The following is a 22,481-nucleotide window of genomic DNA, read 5'->3' as shown; positions in this document are numbered from 1 at the left end:
TCCCCTCAGATCTGCCTGAGATCCGGGCAGTCCCTGGGAAAGCCACATGCCTGTTTCCATCTGTGGAGGCTCTGGGGTCAATCTGCCAGAGGCTTTTGTAGCCCACTCATGCACAAGCCCAGAGAATGCCTCACAACTAGCTGTATCCTTGGGTTTCCCACCAATGTCCAGGATGCACCATGCTCTTCCACCCCACTCAGTTGTTTCTAGCTGTTGAATAACCTAGATTCTCATGTCTGTGATTCAAGCAGATTTTCTTGCCTTCAGCTCATTGCCTTCCTCTTTCTCAGCATCTCCTGTTTCCTGTGAGAGTGAGACCCTACTCATTGGCATCACTGAAGCTTGCAGGCAAGACCCTTCCCTTTGCCTGTGGTCAATCTCTCTCTTCAGCGAATGCGGTCGCTGCTGCTGTGCGTCTCTGGGAGACGGGTTTAGGTCTTGGGTATTTATAGACAGGAAGTAAAAATCGGGGGGGATCCATTGTCTGGAGGCTTCCTCTGGCTTACGTCACACTGCACAGAACTCGGATTTCTGCAGCAGTGCAGCCCTGTCTGTGTCCACAGGCACTTGGACAGCGGTTGTGCTTACTTGGGAATTCGTCCGTGGTTCTTGGCGAGGATACAACAAAAGAAAAAAGTAACTGATTTCCCCTGAGGATCTTAACTGTGTTTCAAAACTGCCTTGCTTTTCCTTCTGAGATAAAAATGATCACACATTTGTGGTCATGTACTTTCTCCAAGCAATCATAAGTGTTTAAAACTGTGTTACTCTAACTAATATTAGTAGTTGACACAATTTTAACCAGAGGAACATTCTGGCATTGGCAAATGCTGAAAAGAAAAGCAGGACTTACCAAAATGACAAACCCAGCATGTAGAATCTGCTTGAAAAAGACATAAATTTACCGACCTACCAGATTTACAAAACTGTCTAGAAATGTGGCGGGTTTGGGTCTCTTTCCCTGTATTCCTCCAGCTTGCCAAAAAAAGCTCCAGCAAGCAGTTGAGAAGGATGTTTTCCAAAACACTGCATGCTCTGTGCACTTAGGCTGCATCTGTGAGCCTGGGAACACACTGCAGGAGCATCTCTCAGACCTTGAGCTCTCCTGGCCGCCGGCACCGCACAGAGCGATCTTGTCCCTGTGCATGTTTGCGCTCAGCAAAGAACACACAAATCAGTTTCTTGGAGCTTGATTACCACACGGGATTTTGAAGACACAGATTCAAGTCTTTTGCTTGTGTAAACAACTGCAAAGGAAAAATATAATACTGGAAATGATACAGATCTGCTTATGAAAACAGCTTCACTTGCTTCAGCGTCTCAGCTGACTCAAACGGACCCGTCTGCTTCCTGCCCCCTGCCCCGAGGGGAGACCCGGGCGCTGTCCCCAGCCCAGCCGTGTCCTGGCGAGCCACCCGCGTCCGTTCCTTCCCGAGCTTGGCTGCACAACCCCCTCTGAGCCGCCCTCTTGGTGCTGCATGTGTCCTGGGCTGCCGGGCGGAACGTGAGGGAGCTGCTTCCTTCTCAGCTGCTCTTCTTAAAGCTTTCTGAGTTCTCATTTGTGTCTTAATAATTACATTTATTCCTCACTGCCTGACTTCTCTTGCTTACCTCTTTCTGAGGATAGAGTAACACAACCTAGGATGTTAAGTAAGGCCAACACCACCTCTGTGTAAGCCTCCTGATTGTACCTGTTCAGTCCCCGGCGCGTCCTGCGTACCAGCTCGCCCAGGGTGCAGCTGGTACTAACAGCCCCACGCCCTGTTCAAGAGTACTGCTCCTTGGAATCCTATCACAGACTGCTCTTGAAATGCTCAAAATCAGCACACTGCTGCTATAAACAAGAGACTAGGAAAGCCCCAGGCTCCATAAAGAAATACTTCAGCCATCCAGGCTCCTGGACATCCAGGAGCAAGCTGTAATGACTAACACCTGGTGTTATTTAATGCTCTGTAGCATGAAAACAGCACTATGGGGCCACTTGTTAAACCACAGTGCCTTGTCAGTACAAGGGGTAGAAATGACAGATATTTTTGGAAAGTCTGAGGGAGTGAGAGAAAAGAGAGCATGCACAGGAACATCAGAGAAAGGGGATCTTGTAGCAGATTTGTCAGCTGATAGAGGTGGGAGAGGAGGCTGTAAAAAGCCACTTGCAGTCTGTCGTAAAGATGGTGAGCTAAGTGAAAAGGCAGTAAATTCTTAAAAATTTGGAGATTCACCCTTCAAAGAAACGAAACTGTTTAACGTAGGTTTTTGTCCACAAGCAGGTTCTGTTGCTGGGCCAAGAAACCACTCCTTATTAAGAGCTTATTTTGTAGCCTTTAGGCAAGATTTACTCAGGCATCCCCCTTGCAACCATCTGGTTGGTTGTTTTTATTGTATTTTAAATTGATCAGAGCCTACTTCAAGCCAGTTATGACAAGTCTTTCTCAGCTAGCATTCAGAACAGCTTGGATGGTTGTCTTGTCCTATTTTGCTTATTAGTTTTTTGGCACAAAGGCTCAGTAGCACAAACATGATTCCTATCAGCTTGAGGATCGAGGCTGCACAGGCATGTTGGTCTCGTGTTTTCTGGTCTCCTGAACTTGTTGCATGATGAGATGGTGTTACAGTTGTTTTGAGAGGGTTAATGAGAGAGGCTCTGCAGTTGGAGCTCTCTGTAATGGATATGTAGACATTGATGAAAATCAGAAAAGAAATGTAAGTTTTGGTCGAATGCATTCTTAGAGAAGATATTGGAGCTCTGGTAGCTGAGTGTTGTCAGGTGTCATGGAGACAAAAGTGGTCATTCATCAGCAGCAGTCATTCTGACAGTCAGACATGTGTCGTTTCCTTTTGACTTTGGAAAAAAGTATTTATCCATCTATGTCATATTCTCAAAAACGTGATGAAAAACATGCATCTGCCATAACATGACTTGTCACAGAAGTGTTGTTTGTTGAGAATGAGACACAGAAACTTCCTGGCCTCCCGGGAGAGCTTTGCCATCATCCCACAGTGCCAGGACCTGTTGGCTGGCACTTGACTAACTCACCCTGAAACTTGCCATTACACCTAGTGCAAGTTGAGCTGTCTCCTGCACGCTGTCCCAAGAGACAGAACCAGGGTTTGTGTAGTTAATGGTTTTGGAAAGACTCCCCCTGCTTGGCGATCCCCAGATAGGACACATCTAGAGCCACGAGGAAGTGCAAGAGCTCCGAAGTGGGTTTGGGTTTGCTGAGCTGAATCCATGTACGGTCTGTACAGTCAGCTCTCACTGGGAAGGTAACCTCCAATTTCCTGTTCTTTCTCCAATTCTTAGGAAGATTTTACTCTTCTGAGAGGTATCTCCACCATCGCTAGGCTGTGGTTGTGATCTGCAGTGTTTTTTAGGGAGGAGCGTTTGGAATGAGGCAGAAAGCAGACAATTGCTGCAAGTGAAGGCAGGACACAGCTAGCAATGCCATGGGGATGACAGTATGGGGGTGATTTACTTGCTTATTACTTCCTGCCCTAAAACACCTAAACATGGGACTGCTCTTGCCTGGTCTGGTAAGGAGGAGGAGCCCGGTAGGCAGGAGTGGGAAGGGTTCTTTCTCTCCAGGCAAGCAGAAGTGTTGTCTCCTTCTCCCTGACGTGGAGCTCTTGGTAAGGTACGGTTATTGCCATGTGTGTGCTAATAGCTCTTTGGTATTGTTTTGCAATCTGAAGCCCACTGGTGGACCATAGGCTGTACAAAAGGGTGAGTGTAGCTGCCTGCTAGCCAGTTCCTCTCTTCCATTTTAAGTATTTTTGCTTTCTGCTTGCTTGCATGGGGCTGCAGCCGAGATACGCCAGTAAGTTTCACCTCCATTAATGATATAAACCAGAATCCTGTATAAACTAACCCTACTGCAATGACTAACACTGCTGCTTTTATAACAGGTCAGAGCTCTGCAGTAGATGTTACCAATGCATGAATGTGTGAAAAAGGACATGTATATTCATCATGGGCATGCTTAGGCGGCATTGGTGGTGGGGTATTTTTCAGTATCCAAATGGCTGTTGTTAGATTTTGGAACTTCCCGGGGTCTGTGCTCACACACGCTCAAGTAACGATGTCCTTCGTCAGGGACTGCGCTCAGGGTAGATCCCAGGCAGCTGCGGTACAGAGGCAGCCTGTTCTGGATGGGTGGGTGTTTCTGCACGAGCCAGAGAGGAGCAGAAGAGCTCTTCACACTGCTTGTTACTCCCTAAGCTGGTTAAGCGCCAAGCTGTTTGTGGGCATGGTGGGAAGGAAACCAAACAGTCCTGCAGTGAAGACGCTGTACGTGCGCTGTAGTGAGTGCCGAGCGGGCCGCTGGCTGCTGCAGCGGCGGAGCGCTCCCGCGGTGAGCAGGGCATGCTGTGGCTGCTCAGCACCACCTTGCATTTGAGAGGTCGCAGGACAGCAGTGTTATCCTTTGTCAAAACCTGCAGCCAGCCAGGATACCAACAAGGGAGGAGAGGCAGAGGCAGGGCTGACCTGGACTCCTGCTTCCATGTAACGTTCAGAAAAGAAAACTGAATCGTTGAGCATGGAGGTTTTTTCTGACTTTGATTTGCAGAGATTATTTTTGTGACTTAGGAGTGAGTGTGTGCATTGGGCTTAAGCCTGCTGGAGGCATTGCTATTTGTTTAACTATTGATCCTAAAAAAAAAAAAAGCAATAGCTAATGACATTTCTTTCAAAACTACAACTTCTGTGCTACTGCTTTTTGTTGCATATTCTGAGTTTTTTACAAGTAACAATTTGAGTTCTTAACTAATAACAAGTGAAGAAAGAACTGGATGAAATGGGGACAAAGGCCCAGATGTGCTTTAACTGTTTAAGTGTTTAAGACTTGGATGGATCTTGTCCTGGTGAAGAGAAACGTTACCCCCGAATGCAGAGGTGCTGTGAAGTTGTTAGCTGGAAAGCTGTACCTCCGGGTCTTGGCATGTATGCTGATGTGCTTTACAACTATTGCAGGTTAATTTGGGAAGTGTGTAACAAGAGCTTGTATTCTCATAATGGTGGACTGACTGGATGACTTGTTTTTATAAACCTGATGCTTTGTGTATAAGTAGGGTTGGTAATTTTTGGTCTACAGTTGGGTGTCTTGTTTCAGCCTCTTGAAGAAAAACACAGTTTGGTTTTGAAAAACAAAATTCACTGTAGGTTCAAAAAAAAAAGTCATTCTGATTGGATAAATTGACCTTCCTCTGTTGTAAGGATGTGTCTATTTTTATACAAAAAAATCATGAGCAGGTTTAACCATCCTTAACCTTGGGGTCAGTCACTGCGTCTGTGGGGCAGTAGCGAGCGCTGCAGACAAAGGACATGTCACCTCGCTGCCAGGCAGAGCTGTGCAGAGCAGCACTCCCTCCCTTCGGCAGCGTCCTCGCCCTCCTCTGCCTGCGCTGGGCCCGAGCCAGGAGCTGCGGGTCCCCAGCCCCGGGCGTGTGAGCGCGGAGCTGGCGCAGCAGCCGCCCGGCACCTCGGGGCGGTGGGACAGGAGGGGAGCAGGGCCCACGCCGGCCGGAGCGGAGGATGCTCCCGCTCTGTCTTCTCTGTCAGCAGCAGCCGGACACCGCGGCCCTGGCCGGGGTGTGGAGCCTTTCCGAAGCAGCAGAACTGGGAGACACTGGTGCGAGATAGGAGCTGCAGGAGCAGAAGAGACAGACAAATGTTTTTCTCCCTGCACTGTCTCAGACTTGTCCAGCAGCTTCCTGGTGAGACCCATTCTCTGACGATACTTGGAGATAATGGGTGTCTCCCAGCCTTTCCTGGTTTTGTCTGGCCAGCCATGGGCCCTGTCACACAGTAAGAAAAGGGACCGTGTGCGTGTCCGCCAGCGCTGCTGCGCCCAGAACACACCCCTGCCTCCAGCCCCTCCTGGTACTGCCGTTTTGATGCTCTCTTCTCAGTCTTCCTTCCCTCCGGGGAACTCCTGCTGTGCTGCTGTGGCCGCCTGCGTGCGGGCGGCTCCTGCCGCTCCCGGGCACCTCGGCCCGTGGGGCACCTGCAGCCCCGGGAGCGGCGCAGGCCGGGAGCTGCGCTCCCCACTGGCAGCACTGGGGTAACCTCTGCGCGCCAGGCAGGAGGGGATGTGTCCTTAAACCTTTGTTCTATGAATAGGAGAAATAATATAAACTGAAATGTGCGCACCAGAGCGGGCCGGTTGGGTTCAAAGCTGAATGTGCAACATAGAAGAGTAAAGCGATGGTGCTGTTGTGCCTTTCCAGTCAGGGCTGGGGCTCCTGCTAAGAGAGCAGATGCACACTACAGCCTCAAGATGCACCAAAACTGGCCTGAGTTGTGCAGCCAGTGCTCGGGTCAGGGAGCTGCAGAGAGGAGCAAGCACAGGGTCCAGGCCCGTGGCCGGTGCTCGGCTCCCTCCCGGGGCCCGGCAGGGCTGAGGCACTCTCTGGATCCCGCGCAGTGACGCTGCTGCGGGCGCAGCTGATGGCCGCTCGTAGGCGTCAGGGGAAGGATGGTTGTTGCGCTCTAAGGCTTTGTGTGTGTAACAGCCTCTGAGAAATCAGCAGGAAGCAGATTCTGGAAGTTTAGTAGCGTTTGCAGGTTTTGCCTCAAATGGCAGGTGATGTGGGATTGGTGGGGAAACGGGGGAGTTCTCTGCTTACCTGGAAAAAGTAAGCTATGAACTGTCACAAAAGAAAAAAGCTGCTGTTCTGCCAAGATAAGTCTGTCCAGCAAATGATTTTTTGCTGCTTTGCGTTCTGATAGCAACCTGTGTGCATACGCTGCTGGTGTGCATGCACGTAAGAAAAGTATCTCTGGGCCTTCTGATGGGCACAAGCGGACGTGCCCGTGTTTGCTGACGGAGCACGTGCACGTACGTGTGTCTGCAGTCGCCAATCCGTGTGCTCTGGACACGGACACCCTGCTGACCTAGGCTTCGTGTGCACATAAACGATCGCAACAATTGCTTCCATGTTTCCGTTTGAAAACCTCTTTCCAAATTGATTTCATTAATTTTTCCAATTTACTTGGGTTACATTACGCCAGGATCAGTAAAGAGGGAGAGGTGGGAGATTTTATTGGCCAACTTGTGAGACAAAACTTGCTATCTTTCTGTGGCAGAAATTAAAAGACTTTCTAGAAAAAACCCAAAGAGTTACTATTGCCTTTAAGTAATAGTTTTCATCTGAGGGGAGGCCACTCCAGTGGAGAGCCCCGCTGATGGCAGTGCCAGCTACATGGGCGTCCCACCACCCGCTGCAGCCCCTTGCAGGAGAGCTTTGCTCCAGGCCGGGTGCCGGCACGAGCAGACCGTGACCCGTGGCCGCGCTCCTGGCGCCGGTGGTGGATCACGGGGAGCGAGGCTCTCCCCGTCCTTAGGCCAGCAGATTGCTTGCTGCCGGCAGCAAAACTTGTGTCCTCTCTGGGGCAGAACAAGTGCACTTGTTACCTGTATCATGAGTGGTAACGAATGCATTCATTCATGGCATCTTTCATATAAAAATAGCCCTCACCCACACCCCGTTTCTTAGCTCTGATAACCGCTGCTCTCCGGTTTGGGGAGTGCGTGTAACGCCCGAGGTCACTTTCTCTGGTAAGTACAACTTTATTTCATACCTGAATAAACAACATCTACTATATTTTGTTGTTCTCTGCATACGCTTCCCTCTCTTGGCATTTCAGCAACAAAGCCTCTCCTACTCCCATGCACCTAGGACTTGTATTTTTTGTGTTTTTAATGTATGCTCTGCAGCAGCCGTTGCATTTAAGGACACGGTTTCTTACATCTCTTAGTAAGATTGAGAATGGGGGAAAAGTTTAAGGGATTGAAAAGTCCCATTTGTTCAAGTTCAGGACAATGTGAGAAAATGTCGTATTTGGATATGCGTCACTGTACCTGCAACAAAGGTTTTCAAAGTAATTTCTTTTTTCATTTACCTCTTGCAGGGGCTGAATGTATCTGGAGCTCAAATGTGTGTGTTAAATCGCAGATCGCGTGCTCTGGGGTGTTGTTCTTATTGGGCCTTTCTGTCTTTTTTGTTTTGCTGCCCAAATGAGATATCTGGAAAAAGGCAAGAGCTCCCTTTTCTTAAATATCCCACAGGCCATTTCAGCTCTCAGAGCAACAGGTAACTCGCCAGCCAGCCTTCTCTGGCTCCTGCACCCTCTCCTTTATCCTGATCTTCAGCATTCAGACTCATTAAACATTTCCCTGGCTGGGCATTATGGAGTAAATCTGATGAAGCAGCTTTGTGTTACGCTTTACCCATGAAGCCATCGTTTGCTGTAACTTTTTCTGAGTAGGCCTAATCCATTTGCTGACACACGCCCATAGAGGAGTGGGGAGGGCGCGTGGGGAGAGGAGCTGCTGCTCGCTTCTGGGGCTGTCGCTTTCTACATCGCTTCAGCACGTGTTGATGCAACCTCCTGTGCGGCGGCCAAGTAAGTAACGCGGTCCAAAGGGCAGAAGCTTTGTCTGGCTGGAGCAATCTGAGAGCCGGGACGTAGCTCCCAAGTGTCAGGGTTCAAAGCTCCTAGCTGAAAATTATCTTCTTTTCCCTTTCTGTGCGTCAGCACCGCGGCTGGTTCAGACACCTCATCAGTCACCTGTACTGCACGCGCTTTTCCATCCATGTGCTCCTCAGCAACCGCTGAGGGAATGACTTTGTCCCTTAGAGGCCCTTACCATCTGGAGGAAGTGTTATCTGAGGAGGTTTTGGTCGAAGACTTCATCAGTGCAGAACCACATCTACGGTCCTTGCTGTTCCGTGCACGGTGTCGTAGCTGCTGGAGTGGGAGGGTACTTCTTGTTGGAGTCTGGCAGCAGCCAGAGCCCATTCCCCTCCCCGGTGCGCTCTGCCTGGCAGCCGTGTGTCGCTGGAAACCTCCTTCCCTCCAGTGCCTGGGCAGCTGGCGGCCCTTCCAGAGTGACCCAAGCCAGCGTGCCTGTGCCTGCCGACCTCTGGAGAGGGCTGCGTGCCAGCCATCAGCTCTGCTGGTATTACTTGCTCTCAGTGTGCTCGTTTCTTCTGGTATTTAAAAGTCGCACTGTAAGTCACCAAACTGGATTGAAACATCTTCCATAAGAACATCCTTTCTGCTGTACCATTTTATAAATTCCAGTAGTGTTCCTTTTCCTCTTCTTAGAGCAGTTCATTAATGCTTGTGACTGAAAATGCTACACCTGGCCCTCTTCTCCTGCCTGAATTGAGGAGTTGAAGATACGAACCGCAGAAGATCACTGCCTGGCGTGAAGGCAATGCTGTGTTGTTGACTTAAAAGCTCTCCTAGTAGCACTTAGTGAACTTCTATCTTCAAGGGTCCTAATTTGTCCAAAATTCTTCCTGGGTCAAACTTTATTTTAAACTGTATTTGAAAATTTAGAGGGTCTGTTACATTGAGCACTAATGGAAAGGAAATGCTTGCTTCACACTCATGTTGGCACTTTATATTGTTGTAACAAAATCAAATCAAAGTACCACTGAGTGAGGAACTTAACTCAAAATGAAGTGTGAAGTGAGGACTAAAAGGACTCTTAGGACACAGGAAAGGCTGCAGTGAAGACTATCCAATAAAGAATTAGTTGGTTGAAAGCGATTAGGTTTAGGTTCTCTTGATAAAGCAATTCAGGGGCTTGTTTAAGAACAGTTACTCTAAATGATAAGTGGGTTACCTTGGTCTGGTACCTGGCTCAGCGGGTGCGCTGGGGAAGCAGCCGGCAGTCCCGGCGCTGCAGCGCTCCCCCGTGGGGTCTGCCCGTGGATTCGCTGGTTACTGGCAGCAGGGAGAGGCGCTGGGCTCCCCCGGACTGCACCACAGATCCCCCAGCTCCCCCGGGCTGCCAGCGCAGGGCAAGGGGAGAGCTTCTCTGGCCTCCCCGCGCCAGCTCTTGGGGCGAGGAGCAGCGGCCCCCCCTCTCCATGTAACATGTGCACGGTTATGTATGCCGAACACAGAGGTTAGCTTAATTAATAAATTCAGATGGTCATCATCTTGAAGTTTTAAGTGTATAAATGCTGCGGAACGCAGGGTTTGTTTTAAAATATTAGATACTGAGCATCATCTTCCAGTAATGTACCCGTGACAAATTTCAAAGTCTGTATCTTTGCCATAGGGAAATTCTGTGCTAGTAGCTGCTTGTGTTTTTAAGCAGTAATTATCATTGCACTTGCAACATCTTTATAAGCCTGAAAATCTGTAAACTGATGTAAAGCAGACTTGAGCAAGGGCAGTGTTGCATATTTCTGAATAGGATCTGTAGTAGTGCAAATGTTGAGTGCTGTAGTAATTAACTTCCGTGGGCATGTGTGTTCAGTTAAACAGATTGAAGAGGTCTGCACCAGTACAGATGTTGCATGCTGTAGGTTGAAGTTTGCAGCAAAGCATGTCGTGCATTCTCCCAGCAAAGTGCTTTGTTAGTGTAGCCCGTGCATGTTGAGTGCTGAACAAAGGTATAGCATGTCTCAGTTAGAGCCACCAGCTTATCTAATGTGCATGTTCTCAGTAAGACATCTGTAATAACAGGTTAATTTTACATTACAGTACTGAAGTGCAACAGAAAACACTTGGAAGTTGCACTGCAAATCATGCATTAATTGATGGTATCTCGAACATAGTTAATTTAAGCCTTAAAAATTACCTAGTGCACAGAGGCATCCCACGTTCTTCCAGCACAGCAGGGATCGTGGCTCACCTTCCGCTTCTGAGTGGGGTGGTAATAGCAATGTTAGTTATAATTTCAAGGGACAGACTACCCCCGGGCCAGACTCGGATTGCGGAGTTGTGCCGTAGCCCCTTGGATGTAGAGCTTCAGGCTCTGGAAGCGGCACGTGCATTTGGACTAGCAGAGCCCTCTGTCTTTCCATGCGTGATATTCTCACAGTTGGTGGAATTAAGGTAACTAGCAAAGGCCTGACCTGCATATTGGTTAGTGTGATTTATTCATCGACTCCTCTTTCCCCCAATTTCACAAATAAAGGGAACAGACGCCTTTGAGTGCTAGAGCTTTGAGTCAGCTAAAACCAAGAGTTAAAAGCAGCCAGCTCCCTTTGACTGTGATTCCGAGTAATAGTATGTGCAGAAAAGTGAATAAATGAAACAGCGAAATGGAGGTGTATTTATAGAGGTCAGTTTTTAGCCTCATCTATCCTTGTGTCAGCGGACGGGTGCAGGAGCCAAGAGGGGATATGTGAGTGGCAGTCTGTGCACAGCAGCTGCAGACTGGCCTTGCTGCTGCTTGGCTCTCCCGACACCTTTTACTATCTGTTTACTTGGGCTTTGTTAAGGTCTCACTCGTAGTTGGATTGGCACACACAGTTCTTGGTACCACAGTTCTTGGTACCATACCTTCGTCACTTGTCCTTTCAAGTTTTTGCCACATCGGTTGGGCATGTCCATGCTTTGCTAAATCCCCTCGATGTGGGCTCTGTTCTGCTCCTTTTGGGGACCCTCCCCGGCAGTAGCAGAGGGGAGGCACATGGAGGCAGGTGGCAAAGGGGACGCGCTGCAGAGGAGCTCCCTGCCGACGGAGGCAGAGCCACGCGCCCCGGGCTCCGCCGGGCCCCTTTGCAGGGAGCGTTCCCCGACAGCAGCCAGCGCGTCGGCCTGCGCAGAGGGTTGCTGCTGCTCCAGCGTGGATGCAGAATTCTGCTTCACTTGATGGGATTGAAATGAGTCCCTTCTCTTCATCCTTTTAATTTAATTTTCATTTCAGCTTTCAGGGATGATTTAGTTCTTGTGCTGACAAGTGCTAGAGGAGGTAACGTTCTGCATGCGTTTGAGGGAGTTGAGAACCGAAGCATTGGGCCGCAGCTAGGGAGAGGGACTCTTTGTGTTGTGGGTTCATCTCCCTTGGCACGCAGTGTCCTCCACTGCTGCCTGGGACAGGATGGATCTGCCACGCACCACGTGCTAGAAAACGGCCGCTGGCACTGCAGTAAGCATGGAGTCGATTACCTTTCTTCACCCCCCTACCAGTTCTTCTACTCGAGTGTAAACGCTTTCGTAGGTGAGATTCCGTACAACATCCAGCTGCCCGTGCAAGCACGACTGACTGACGTTCCCCTGCTGTGCTGGGCGCGACACCGAGGTGTCCCCACCTGGGCCGTGTTGGGGCCAGGGGCCGGCACCGGGAGGCCCCTTTGCCCTAAGAGCCGGGGCAGCGGGCGGCTGCCGAGGCAGCTGCTGGCCAGCAGCCAGAACCCCCACGCCACTAAATAGGCCAGTGCCCGAGCAGAGTCTGGCTGTAGGCACAACCGCCAGGAGGAGGGCATAGCTGGAGAGAAGCGTCTCTCCCCAGATGCGTCCTGTCTCGGATTTCGAGCGGCCCGTTCTTGCGCTTCCAACTGTTTGTGGTGTCAGGAACACGCTGCCCTCCCGTCGTGTGGCTGGGAGCTGGCTGGGAGGTCAGAATGAGGACTCATTTTGATTTTTCTGTCTTGAAAGAGAGTCACAATAGAAGTGTTATATAGCTCCTCTTTGTTTTTTCAGAGTGAAAGAATTGAAAAAGGCCAAGGAACTTGAAGATACGCAGCAGCATCCCGTAGCAATGTGACATTGCTTTTCAGACTGTTTTCATTTTCTGTTTTTAGCAGAGACATACAACAACAACAACAAAAATACCCACTGCAGTTCTGGAAATACCAGCTGCAGGATTTTAACAGTAATGTTTTGGTCATTGCATTTGCACTTTCATGGACAACTTTTAATTTGTTCAGCAAGACATCTTGGAACTCAATCTTCTGTTGGATCATGGGGAAAACAAAAGACACCAGGAAGAAATTGTGAGTTGCTTCATTCTCCGAGAAGGAAGAAGCGATTAATTATCCTTTTCATATAGGGCTGTATTAAACAACATGTGGAACTGTACAAATATTATACCAAAAATATTGTTAAGAAAAGGTGGGAATGCACAAGCAACACAAGAATGCTGTTCCTGCACCTGTCAGTCATCTCCAAGAAACTGAAGCTTTGAGAGTCTCAGTGGAGGGGCTTAGATCAGTACATCTTTATTGGGTCCATGCATCCTCATTTCCTTCGCACTTCTGTCCTTTGTGTTTTATTTAAATCTCTACAGCACACTTAATGCAACTTTTTAAATCTGCAGGTTTTTAATACATCCCGTGGGAACTTACAGAAGGGTTGGTGTGTGAGATAAACGGGTAATGCATGAGGAACGGAGAGAGCAGCTTAAGCAAGTTTTAAAAAGTTTTTTTGGTATTTTTACTAGAACCTGCAAACATATCAATTGTCATGTACTTTCTCTCATATTCAGCACTTTATTTTCTAGCCTTACTTTCATGTACTATTATTTTAATTAAGTTCTTAAAATAATTTGTCAAACATGTAGCTTTTTATCTTAAGTACTTGTCAAACCTCTTGTCATTTTGCAGAGTCACATACATATGTTGCCTGGACATTTTATACCACCTAAAGATCAGAGTGGTGCTGCATTCTGGCCAGTAAATTCCTTATTTTGGCTACTTCATCAAAATCTGGGCAGTTTCTGTATATATAGAAGGTAGAAATGGAAAATGAGAAAAAAATATTTGAAAGGGAATATATTGATTAATTACTAAATATTTTATTCACAAAGGGTCAAAAACTTGGCAAGATAAAATTATTATTTGTATAGTTTTGTCTGAATGAACGAGAAGAGTGTGGATGTATTGTTTGTACATATTGTATATATTAAAACAAAGAGATATGTGCATGAACTCAAGAAAAAGAAATGAACAAAGCAAAGCATTAGTGGCTATGGTCTGTAAAATGAAACAAAAACTTTATTTCACTATAAGAAACTTTATTTTAAATGTTCTTTAGAAGAACATTTTTGCTAAAGCATGACTAAATGGCAAAAAAGAGCTACTGTATTTAGACTTAGGAAAAAAAGGCAGAGCAACATTACTTTAAAAAAAAAAAAAAAAAAAAAAGAAAAAAAAGGATATGTTTACATTTGATTTTGGCTACCAGGAGTTTGGTTTGGTTGGATTTAATTTATTTATTCCCTCCTTTTTTTTTTTTCCCCCGTCTTTTTTTTTTTTTTTGCCAATGGTGCCAAGTAATGTGAATGCTAATATTGCTTAAGAAAATTAAGTTACTTTTGCAGAGCAGATAATCATAAGAGTACAAAAACCGTATCTAGCTTAACACCATACACTCACTCCAATAAAGAACACTTAGAATGAACATAAAATGAAAAAAAAAAAAAAAAGAAATAGTAAGAACGTAGAAAATATGTTTCACATTTTCATATCTCCTGCTGGAAGTCAGAAAATGTAATAAAAATTGCACAAAAAATTAAAAAAAAAATTAAGTAAAACTTAAAAAAAGATGCAAACTGATCTTGTAGGGGTGTCATGGTATATTGCTATTTCCACATAGTGAGGAGCCAAAGAAATTAGATTTTTTTAAATTGAACTACTAATTTAAAACTGTCACAAATTCTCGACAATGGGAACCAGGTTCTGATCTTTATTACACAGGAATGTAAGGGAAGAAACTCCTGAAGTCTGTCGTTACTGTGGGTTATGTACATGTGTCTGAGATCAGAAACGGCTCCTGTGTGTTTGTTTTGCTCATGGCAGTTTAAAATTTCTGAATGGACTGGTGTAAATTTGAGATTGTTAGTTTTGGAATAGTTGTTCTTGCTTGATCCCGGCCACCAACTGCAATGTTTAAACGCAAGGCTTGTTGTGAAGCCTAAAAATATTCACACATAAGAAGCTTTTAAACTGGTGTCTTCAAAAGAAGAGTAAAAACAAAGATTGTGGCAAAAAAAAACTGGGGTCAGTGCTCTTGGTGCCTTTTCTATAATTGTACCTGTTTTTAATTACTTCTTTTCACTGCCAGCATTGAATTACAGTAGATGTGCTATAGCTCATTATCAGAATTCTCTTGTACATTTCTGAACTGCTGCTTTATGACCTGATTCAATTTTAAAAAAAGGGAAAAAACAAAAACGAATGGCCTGGCGCTCACACTGTGCCTGTGGGCAGCCTCGCAGCCTCAATTTACTGTATGGAATTGGGACCTTAACCGCTAAATTTTCCTCTCACACAAAAACAGAACAGGAGATGCTGAAGAATCTCCTTTGGAACGAATTGGAAATGCTCTGTATGAATACTGGAAGAACTCCGGCATTTTGAAACCTAAATGTTGCTCCCATTAACCAATACGTGACAATATAAAATTGACCTTTTCCTAGCAAGAGTAGTGACCTCAGTGGAAATGTTTTAACTCCCTGTCTTTACAGAAAATGATTCAGTAATATACAGAGCTATTTCAAATTACTCTTCCAGATCCATGGGCCTGGTGGTGTATCTACTAATCTAGATCCTGCTTCAGCCAAACGTGTAAGCGGGTACTTGCTGTTAAACGTGCAGGCGGTTCCGCAGGCGCAGCAGAACTCCTCGCACGCTTGAAGCCAAGTGCAGCTTCCGAGTGCTTTGTTGTGTCGGGCCATAACCCTTCAGTGTATCACTGGGGAGTTGGAGACTCCCCCCGCAGTGAAGTGATTCTGCTCACCCTTTCCTTGGTTGTGGAACTTACATTTTCATGGAAGATAAGTAAGTGCAGCTTTCCGGGAAAATTCGCATTCCCAAGTGCCAGGAGCCAGATCTTCTGTCTTCTGATAATGGAATTGCTCCTTTGTGAAACACATTCGACAGCAGTAATACTGTGTGAAAGAAATACAGAATATAACATGAACCCCCTCTCTGGTTGCACGCTTATGGCAGTTCCACACAATAGCTGGTGCCCAATGGGGGGTCCCCAAGACTTGCATGTAAAACTAGTATAGATGTCTTCTCTTTTGTAAGTTTTATTTTTGTAACCGTGCATGTAAAGCATCACTGAATCAATGGATCTGTTGAAGAACTCAGCTGCTGGAACCATGCAAAATGTTTTGAATTGCCCTTAAAATATGGAAAATGTTTTCTGAATGCTTTATATTCTTTCTGCTGTAAATTAAAAACAAAGAAAATTTCCCCATACAAAGCGTGTGCCTCTGTTTAAACAAGTCTCTTCTGTCTAGTTTCAGAGCGCGACGTGCTCCTTCAGTCGTAAGCAAGCACGAAAAAATTGTTTCTCCTCCTACACAACCTGCTTGTCAGCGGCCCCTCAGGGGTTGTAACCCCGGCGCCCAGGCCCGCGGCCGGGGCAGGGAACTCTGCGGGGCCTCCCGCCGGAGGGTGCAGCTCTGGGGCCGGGGCCCTGCCAGCAGCGAGGCAAAACCTTCCCACGCCAGCCGCCCTCTGCTGCTTCCCCAAGGCCTCCCCCCCAAGCAGAAGCTTCTTTTGAGTGCTGTCTGCGCTCTTCCAGCAGAAAGGAAAACTGGTTTGAAGCCGCAGACGCTGGGCACCATCTGCCCCTAATATCTGAGCCACAAATTACAGGCTTTGCCAAGATGATTGCAACTATGCAAAAGCTTTAAAAATCCATTTGTCCTTAAAATACAAGATCTGCCCAGCTGCAGCTAGCAGCTTGGTTTGGTGGAAATTAGTTTTCAAGGCAATACACTGTAGTTTTTCAAATTTGGAAATGTCATGTGAAATTCTGTAAGGTGACATAATACTACGTATTTGTAAATATTTCACCAGCCCTTAGATGGCACCAGTCCTGATGAGGTTTTTTAACGCAACTTAAGGCAGTTCTATAGAATAGTATAAGCATGGCAGACAGGTATTCATCTATGGACAACTGGCTTTGCTGTGATCGAATTATTTTCAGATCTTCAGCAGACAGTCACTTTCAGGGCAGGGACACACACCCAGTAGTAGAATGCTATATCCTGCACAAAGCAGGTGAATCATGGTAGAATTCAGGATGCCTGATGATGCAGAAACGTGAGAGGTCACAATAACACTAATAAATGAGACTGAACTGTTGCACTGAACAGATAATAGTTGCAAGTTACATGAATCAACCCTTCTGTACCCGGCTCCAAGGGTGGCAGGGAAAAACAGCTTTAACAAATCACTGTTGAAGTCTGTGAAAGACTCCGTTCGTGCCACTGTAATTCCAAAACATGAGATTTCATGAAGTTTCTTCTGGAGTAGAAAAACGATGACGTTTCTCTTTCAGAAGAAATTGGCATTTAACTCCGCTATTTACTTGCTCACAGCTCCCTCCCTGATTCTCCCTTTTACGTGTCTGTTAATTCCTGGGTTCCACTTCAGCATCGTGGTGGGGTGACCCTGGCAGAAAGCGAGCACCCACCAGCTGCCTGCTCGTTCCCACCCCCCCCCCCCCCCCCCCGTTCTCCCCAGCGTCACGGGGAAGAGAACTGGGAGAGCAAACGTGAGAAACAGTGCCTGAGGTTGAGATAAAGTGAAGGAAACAAGAACAAAAAACAAGGACACGCGATGCAGTCGGTGCCTCCCACCATCGTGCCACGCAGCCTTATCTCCGAGGTCGCCGTTCTCTGCCCGGACCAGCCCTGTCGGCCCCGGCGTGTCCCCCGCCCGCCCCTCCCTGAGCGGCAGCGGGAGCCTGGGGCGGCCTTGGCGCCTCGCGAGCACCGCGCGGCCGGCGGCAGAAGGACGCGGCTGCGGCGGAAACGTCTGGTCCAGCGCGGGCAGGGCCCGCCGGGGCGCGGAGCCCCGGTGACGCGCGGCACGTGCCGAGGCGGTATGAAGCCCCCGGAGGAGCCGCACAAGCTCCCGCACACGCTCCCGCGCGGGGTCGCGCCCCAGGCCGCGCTCCGGGAGCACCGACAGGCGCGGGGCGGCCGGAGGCGCCGGACGCGGCCAAGGGGGAGGCGAGCGCCCCCAACCCCAACCCCCCGGTACCGGCGTGGTCTGCGCGGCCCCGCCCCCACGGCCGGGCGCGGCGGGCCGTCACGTGCCCCCTCAGGTGGTGCCGTCACGTGCCCCCTCAGGTGGTGCCGTCACGTGCCCCCTCAGGTGGTGCCGTCACGTGCCCCCTCAGGTGGTGCCGTCACGTGCTGGCGCGCGCTCCCGGACCCCGCCCCGCCCCGCGGACGCGGCTCCCGCGCAGCGGCTCTGGGGGCGTGGTTTACCAGCGTACCGCCTCCCCTGGGGCGGGGGGTTTTACCCGGGCCCCGCCCAAGCCCCGCCCTGCTCTGTCGTCACATCCTGGGCGCCGCTGCGGGTGCACGAAGTTCCCGTTGGGGTCCGACCAGTCGCTCTCCCGGTGCCGCCGCCCGACCCTCCCAGCGGGATGTGAGTGCGGGCCGGGGCAGGGGGCTGCGGGCCGGCCGGGAGGCCGCGGGAGGGGCGGCGGGCTCGGCCCAGCCCGGCCCGGCCCCACCGATCCAGCCGCGCCCAGGCGGGCGGTGGCGGCGGGAGCGGGCGGTGGCTGAGGCCGACGGTGCAGCGCGGGCGGCCCGGCCCTGGGCCCGCGGGGGCTCCGGTAGCGGTGGGAGGCCGAGCCCCGCCATCGCCGCTCGGGCCGGGCCCTGGGGCGTTCAGCTGCCGCCGGGCTGCCCGGTCCTGGCGCTCCGCGGCCATCCCGGCGGGGTCCCGCCCGCCCTGGCGCCTCTGAAGGCGCTGCCCTTGGAACCGGAGCCCTGAGCCTCCTGCGGCCGCGAGCTTGTCGCGGTGTTGGGACGGCTGCTCTCAGAAGGGGGGGTCACTTCCCAGACTGCCCGGCCCGGGGCCAGCGGCGGGAAGGGCGAATCGAGTGCCAGAACAGCAGAGCTGTTGCGCTGTGCTGTACCGGGAGGGCTCTTGAGCCTGGTCGTAGCCTTCCTGGCTTGCTCGTGGCGCGTGTGTCCGTTTGTTCTTGCTAAACTAGAAGTAAATTAGAAGTCGATGTGCAGAGATGTAAATACAGCCAGCGTTCAGATTCAGCACTTTTGTGTATTGGGATGCACTAGACGGTACCTGCTTCTGGTGCAGAAGAAAGGAAAACGTAGAAAAGCAGACTGAGGACAGCTAGTTCTGGAGATACACAGCAAAAACTTGGTAAAGCAGTGAAAAAAGTGTGAGAAGTATCTTGCATCTGTTACAAAGGTTCAGGCTGTTGTAGCTGGTAAGAACTCAACTGCCTGAGGTTATGAATTCAGAGCTGACCGGAGGTAAATCATTGTATGTGCTGAACACTTTTTCCTTGTGCTTTCTCTTGCTCCATGTTTCAGAACAGAAACAGAAGCAACCGCTGGAAGAGCACATAGTTAGAATAACTGTTAAGTTTATGTGCTTAATTTTTTGTAAGCTACTGAAGTTTGAAGCTTAGTATTTGTGTTCCTACTGGAAAACAAGAACACCCCTGAGCCCCAGTACTTGAATGTTTGAGCCCGATGAACTTATGTAGGAGTTGTCATATGCCTTATTGTAAACCATAGCGTTAGCAAGCCGTTGCTGGCTTTGAACATGTCAAGCAATTTGTTGGCAGGGTGTCTGGGACGCTGCATGAGGTACACCTGTTATCAGCTGTTAAAACATCACTTCCCCTTCCAGTAGGAAACTGCCCTATATTTATTCCAAGGATACAAGTTCCCCACTTTCAGGAATGTCAGATAACTTGTGTAATCTAAGCATATCCACTTAAACCTATCAAAAGCTAAACAGAATAATGATGACTTTCTTTACTGCAGGTCGGCCAGTGTCCCTGCAAGCTCAAATGTGGCTGCTGGCAGCAATCGTCGTCTTCAGCAGACTCAAAACCAAGTAGATGAGGTAAAAGTCTAGACTGTTAGCAGTGTATCTGTTGTTCTTGGTGAAACCTATATAACTAGAAGCAGTTTGAAGGGGAAGCCTGGTATCGTTCATTATCGTTATTATCCTTGTCTCATCTTAACTCTTGCAAAGGTTTTTAAAAAAATCCATTCAGCTGGAGTGGGGAAGTAGAGAGAAGTTACCAGCGGCCAGATGTTAGCTGCAAACTCAGTGATTGAGCATTTGGCATAAGTGAAGATAAAAACCCTTTGTTCTTCCTCTCACTGGTAGCACTGAAGGCTGACTGCCAAGCAGGGCTTGCCCGGACTTCTGGGGAGCCAGGCTGGCCGCTGGCAGTATTTTTTGAGTTGTGGCTGGCTAGATCATGTTTATGTGCCTCAACTCCTGAAGCGAGCCAGGAGTTATCTCTCGGGTTTAAGGGAGTGCCAGCACAACTTGCACTGCTGACATTCTAAAGTAGGTACCAGGGGCAGCCAGCCACGGGTGAATTTCACAGTGTTGTTTAAGTTTATGATGTGAGATACTAAGGCAATAGCTACTCCTTCTGAGAAGAGAACACCGAGTACCATCTGTTGCCTGCAAATAAGTTCCACAGTGAGTAACACAACTGATAACTTACTGTAAGCATTAAACCGATGTAGGTGGTTGACATCATGAGAGTGAACGTGGACAAGGTGTTGGAGCGAGATCAGAAGCTCTCAGAGTTGGATGACCGTGCTGATGCACTGCAAGCAGGAGCTTCCCAGTTTGAGACCAGTGCGGCCAAGCTGAAAAGAAAGTATTGGTGGAAGAACTGTAAGGTAACCATGACTTGCATATTACACTATGCAGTGTTGCATTTAACGCTGTTATGATTGGCTTCTCAAAAAGCAGAAGTAAAAGTGACTTTAGCCAATGTTATTTAAATTGTAGCATCTGCTTTTTTAAAACATGGCATGGTGGTTAGGTGAAGTAACCAAAAGCTGAATTACCAGCCATGTTGCTTGATGTAAGACCTTGTTTAAGATGGTAACAGCCAGAAGGAAGCTCAGTAGTCTGAGGCTTAGGTGAACAGGAAGGAAAAGACCAAAAGCACATAGGCTGAGTTACTGTGCAGGAAGTGTTGGAAGGCAGAAGGAGCTGGCTCAGCCTCCTGCACTTGGAGCTGTTGGCAAAGGTTGGAATCATCTCTGAGCAACCAGGCCAGCAGGAGCTGTGGTGCAGGGTGAGAGCAGAGTGGTGTTTAACAGTTCTCTAGCCCTGCTTGCTCTGTCACCTGGGGCAGGCTTTGCAGTGAGAAGGACCTGCCGGTCTGTTCTCTGTGCCCGGGCACCGTCTCGGAGCCGTCATGGTGCATCGAGCTCGCTCACTGAAGAAGTTTGGTTCTCCGCGGTGCAGAAGCACCTTGCAGGGGCTGCTTTCCTCTACCCCCAAGGCCAGTTAATGCTGCTGTGTGGTTTCTCCTAAGTGTTGTATGGCTTTTTCCACAGATGTGGGCGATATTGATCGCTGTTGTTCTCCTTATCATCATCATCATCATTATTGGTAAGTTTCACCAAAATGGGGATTTCTCCTAGGGTTGGAGTAGGTGGTGTTAGTTCTCTAGTGAACCGCTGCTTTGCCTGCGGTGAGTGGTAAAGCGTGAGCACTGTGGGAGCTCCAGCGGGCGGATCTCAAACACCTCTGCAGAGCGAAACAGGTGAAAGTAGCAGGGACTTAGAAACCAGGAGCAGCCCTTTTACAGCTGTGTGTTGCAGAAATGTCAGAAGTACCACGTGCTCCTGGGAACTGCCTTTACCTGCCCCAGCTGCTCGCTGGATGAGCCTGTTCCAGCGCGGCGGGTGCTGCGGGACGGGTGGGCTCTCCTCAAGGAGGGACTTTGCTGCTGGGTGAAACGATGCTGCTGTTGGGTCAGGAGCAAGGCAGGGAGCGTGGGGTACAGCCTTCGGTGTGAGTTCTCGTGTCATGCAGGAATATTTTGTGGGAGGACAAAGCTTGAGCCTGTGCTGTGGTACAGTGGCAAACGCTGCAGTAACCATTGGCAGCAGGTCCTGGGTGAGGAATCATCGGTGTGCACGCACGAAGGAAAGCTAAAGCTGGGAATGTGGGAAATGCTTACAGCCCTCTCGGCCTGTCTCTAGAGTCCCGAGTTGTTCAGATGCAGGGTTGTTACGGTGCGGGGCCGAAGGAGACCGTCCAATGCTTCTCTTCTTTCTGCAGTCTGCAGTGTGCCTTCATGAGTCACAGGAAGAAACTCAGACCGACTGAAGGTGCCAATCTTCAGCCTCCCACTTCAAACCCGCTGTATTCTCAGCCCATTTTCTGCTGTTTCAGGCAAAACTATTTTGATGACTGAAATGTTAACTAGCTTCACCCGGTTGCCTTAAGACACTCCTGTCGTGAATTACTAACCAGCACAGCCCACCCCTCGCGGAGGACTCGGCCCCGGCGTTTCCCCGGGTGGTGCCGTCACGGGTCGCGGACTCTGCCGGTGACTGCCGGTGGCTCCGGGCCGGACCCGCCCGGGGCCCCGCCCCCCCGCTCAGGCCCCGCCCTCCGGCCCACCCCGCGCGGGGGCGGGGCCGCACGTGGCGGAGGGGCCGGCGGGCGCACGGGGGCCGCGTGCGGCGGCGCGTGAGGGGCGGGGCGGCGCCCTCCCCCGCCGCCTCGCCCGGCCCCCTCGCGCGCGTTTCCTCCAATAAAGCGGCTCCGACCCCGCCTCCGGCTCCTCCTCCTACGGGCGGGGCGCGGGACGCGCACGTGGCCCCGGTGTGTGGGAGCGGGGCCGCCGCGTGCGGCCGCTGTTACGTAACCGCGCGGGGGCGGGGGCGCGGCGCCTCGCGGCGCTCGGGGCTGGCGCGTCCGTGCCGGCCCGCTGCGGGGGGCGGGGGGCGGCGGCC

General features: G+C 49.7%; 2 protein-coding genes across 8 annotated transcripts in view; both read left to right on the top strand.

The window, feature by feature from the left end:
* CAMTA1 (calmodulin binding transcription activator 1) overlaps positions 1-14,196 on the top strand; it is a 293,026-nt gene extending 278,830 nt beyond the window's left edge. For 4 of the 7 annotated variants that reach the window (XM_074924718.1, XM_074924715.1, XM_074924720.1 and 1 more), the window contains one exon: positions 12,452-14,196. In XM_074924718.1, coding sequence (XP_074780819.1) covers positions 12,452-12,515 — 64 coding nt within the window. In that variant the 3' untranslated portion in view covers positions 12,516-14,196. Of the gene's footprint in view, positions 1-3,690; positions 3,722-7,909; positions 8,092-12,451 lie in introns of all 7 variants that reach the window. The other 3 variants (XM_074924719.1, XM_074924716.1, XM_074924714.1) reach the window with 2 other exon arrangements.
* Positions 14,197-18,014: 3,818 nt separating this feature from the next.
* On the top strand, positions 18,015-21,954 carry VAMP3 (vesicle associated membrane protein 3). The gene is made up of 5 exons (XM_074924880.1): positions 18,015-18,144; positions 19,521-19,602; positions 20,244-20,402; positions 21,072-21,126; positions 21,802-21,954. Coding segments are annotated over exons 1-5 (318 nt in total). The 5' UTR covers positions 18,015-18,142; the 3' UTR covers positions 21,822-21,954.
* Positions 21,955-22,481: the final 527 nt, after the last annotated feature.

This window comes from Athene noctua, chromosome 22, assembly GCF_965140245.1.
Source record: "Athene noctua chromosome 22, bAthNoc1.hap1.1, whole genome shotgun sequence".
Classification (NCBI taxonomy): domain Eukaryota; kingdom Metazoa; phylum Chordata; class Aves; order Strigiformes; family Strigidae; genus Athene; species Athene noctua.
Note: the sequence above shows the minus strand (reverse complement) of the source record. Positions and strands in the feature narration are given on the sequence as shown.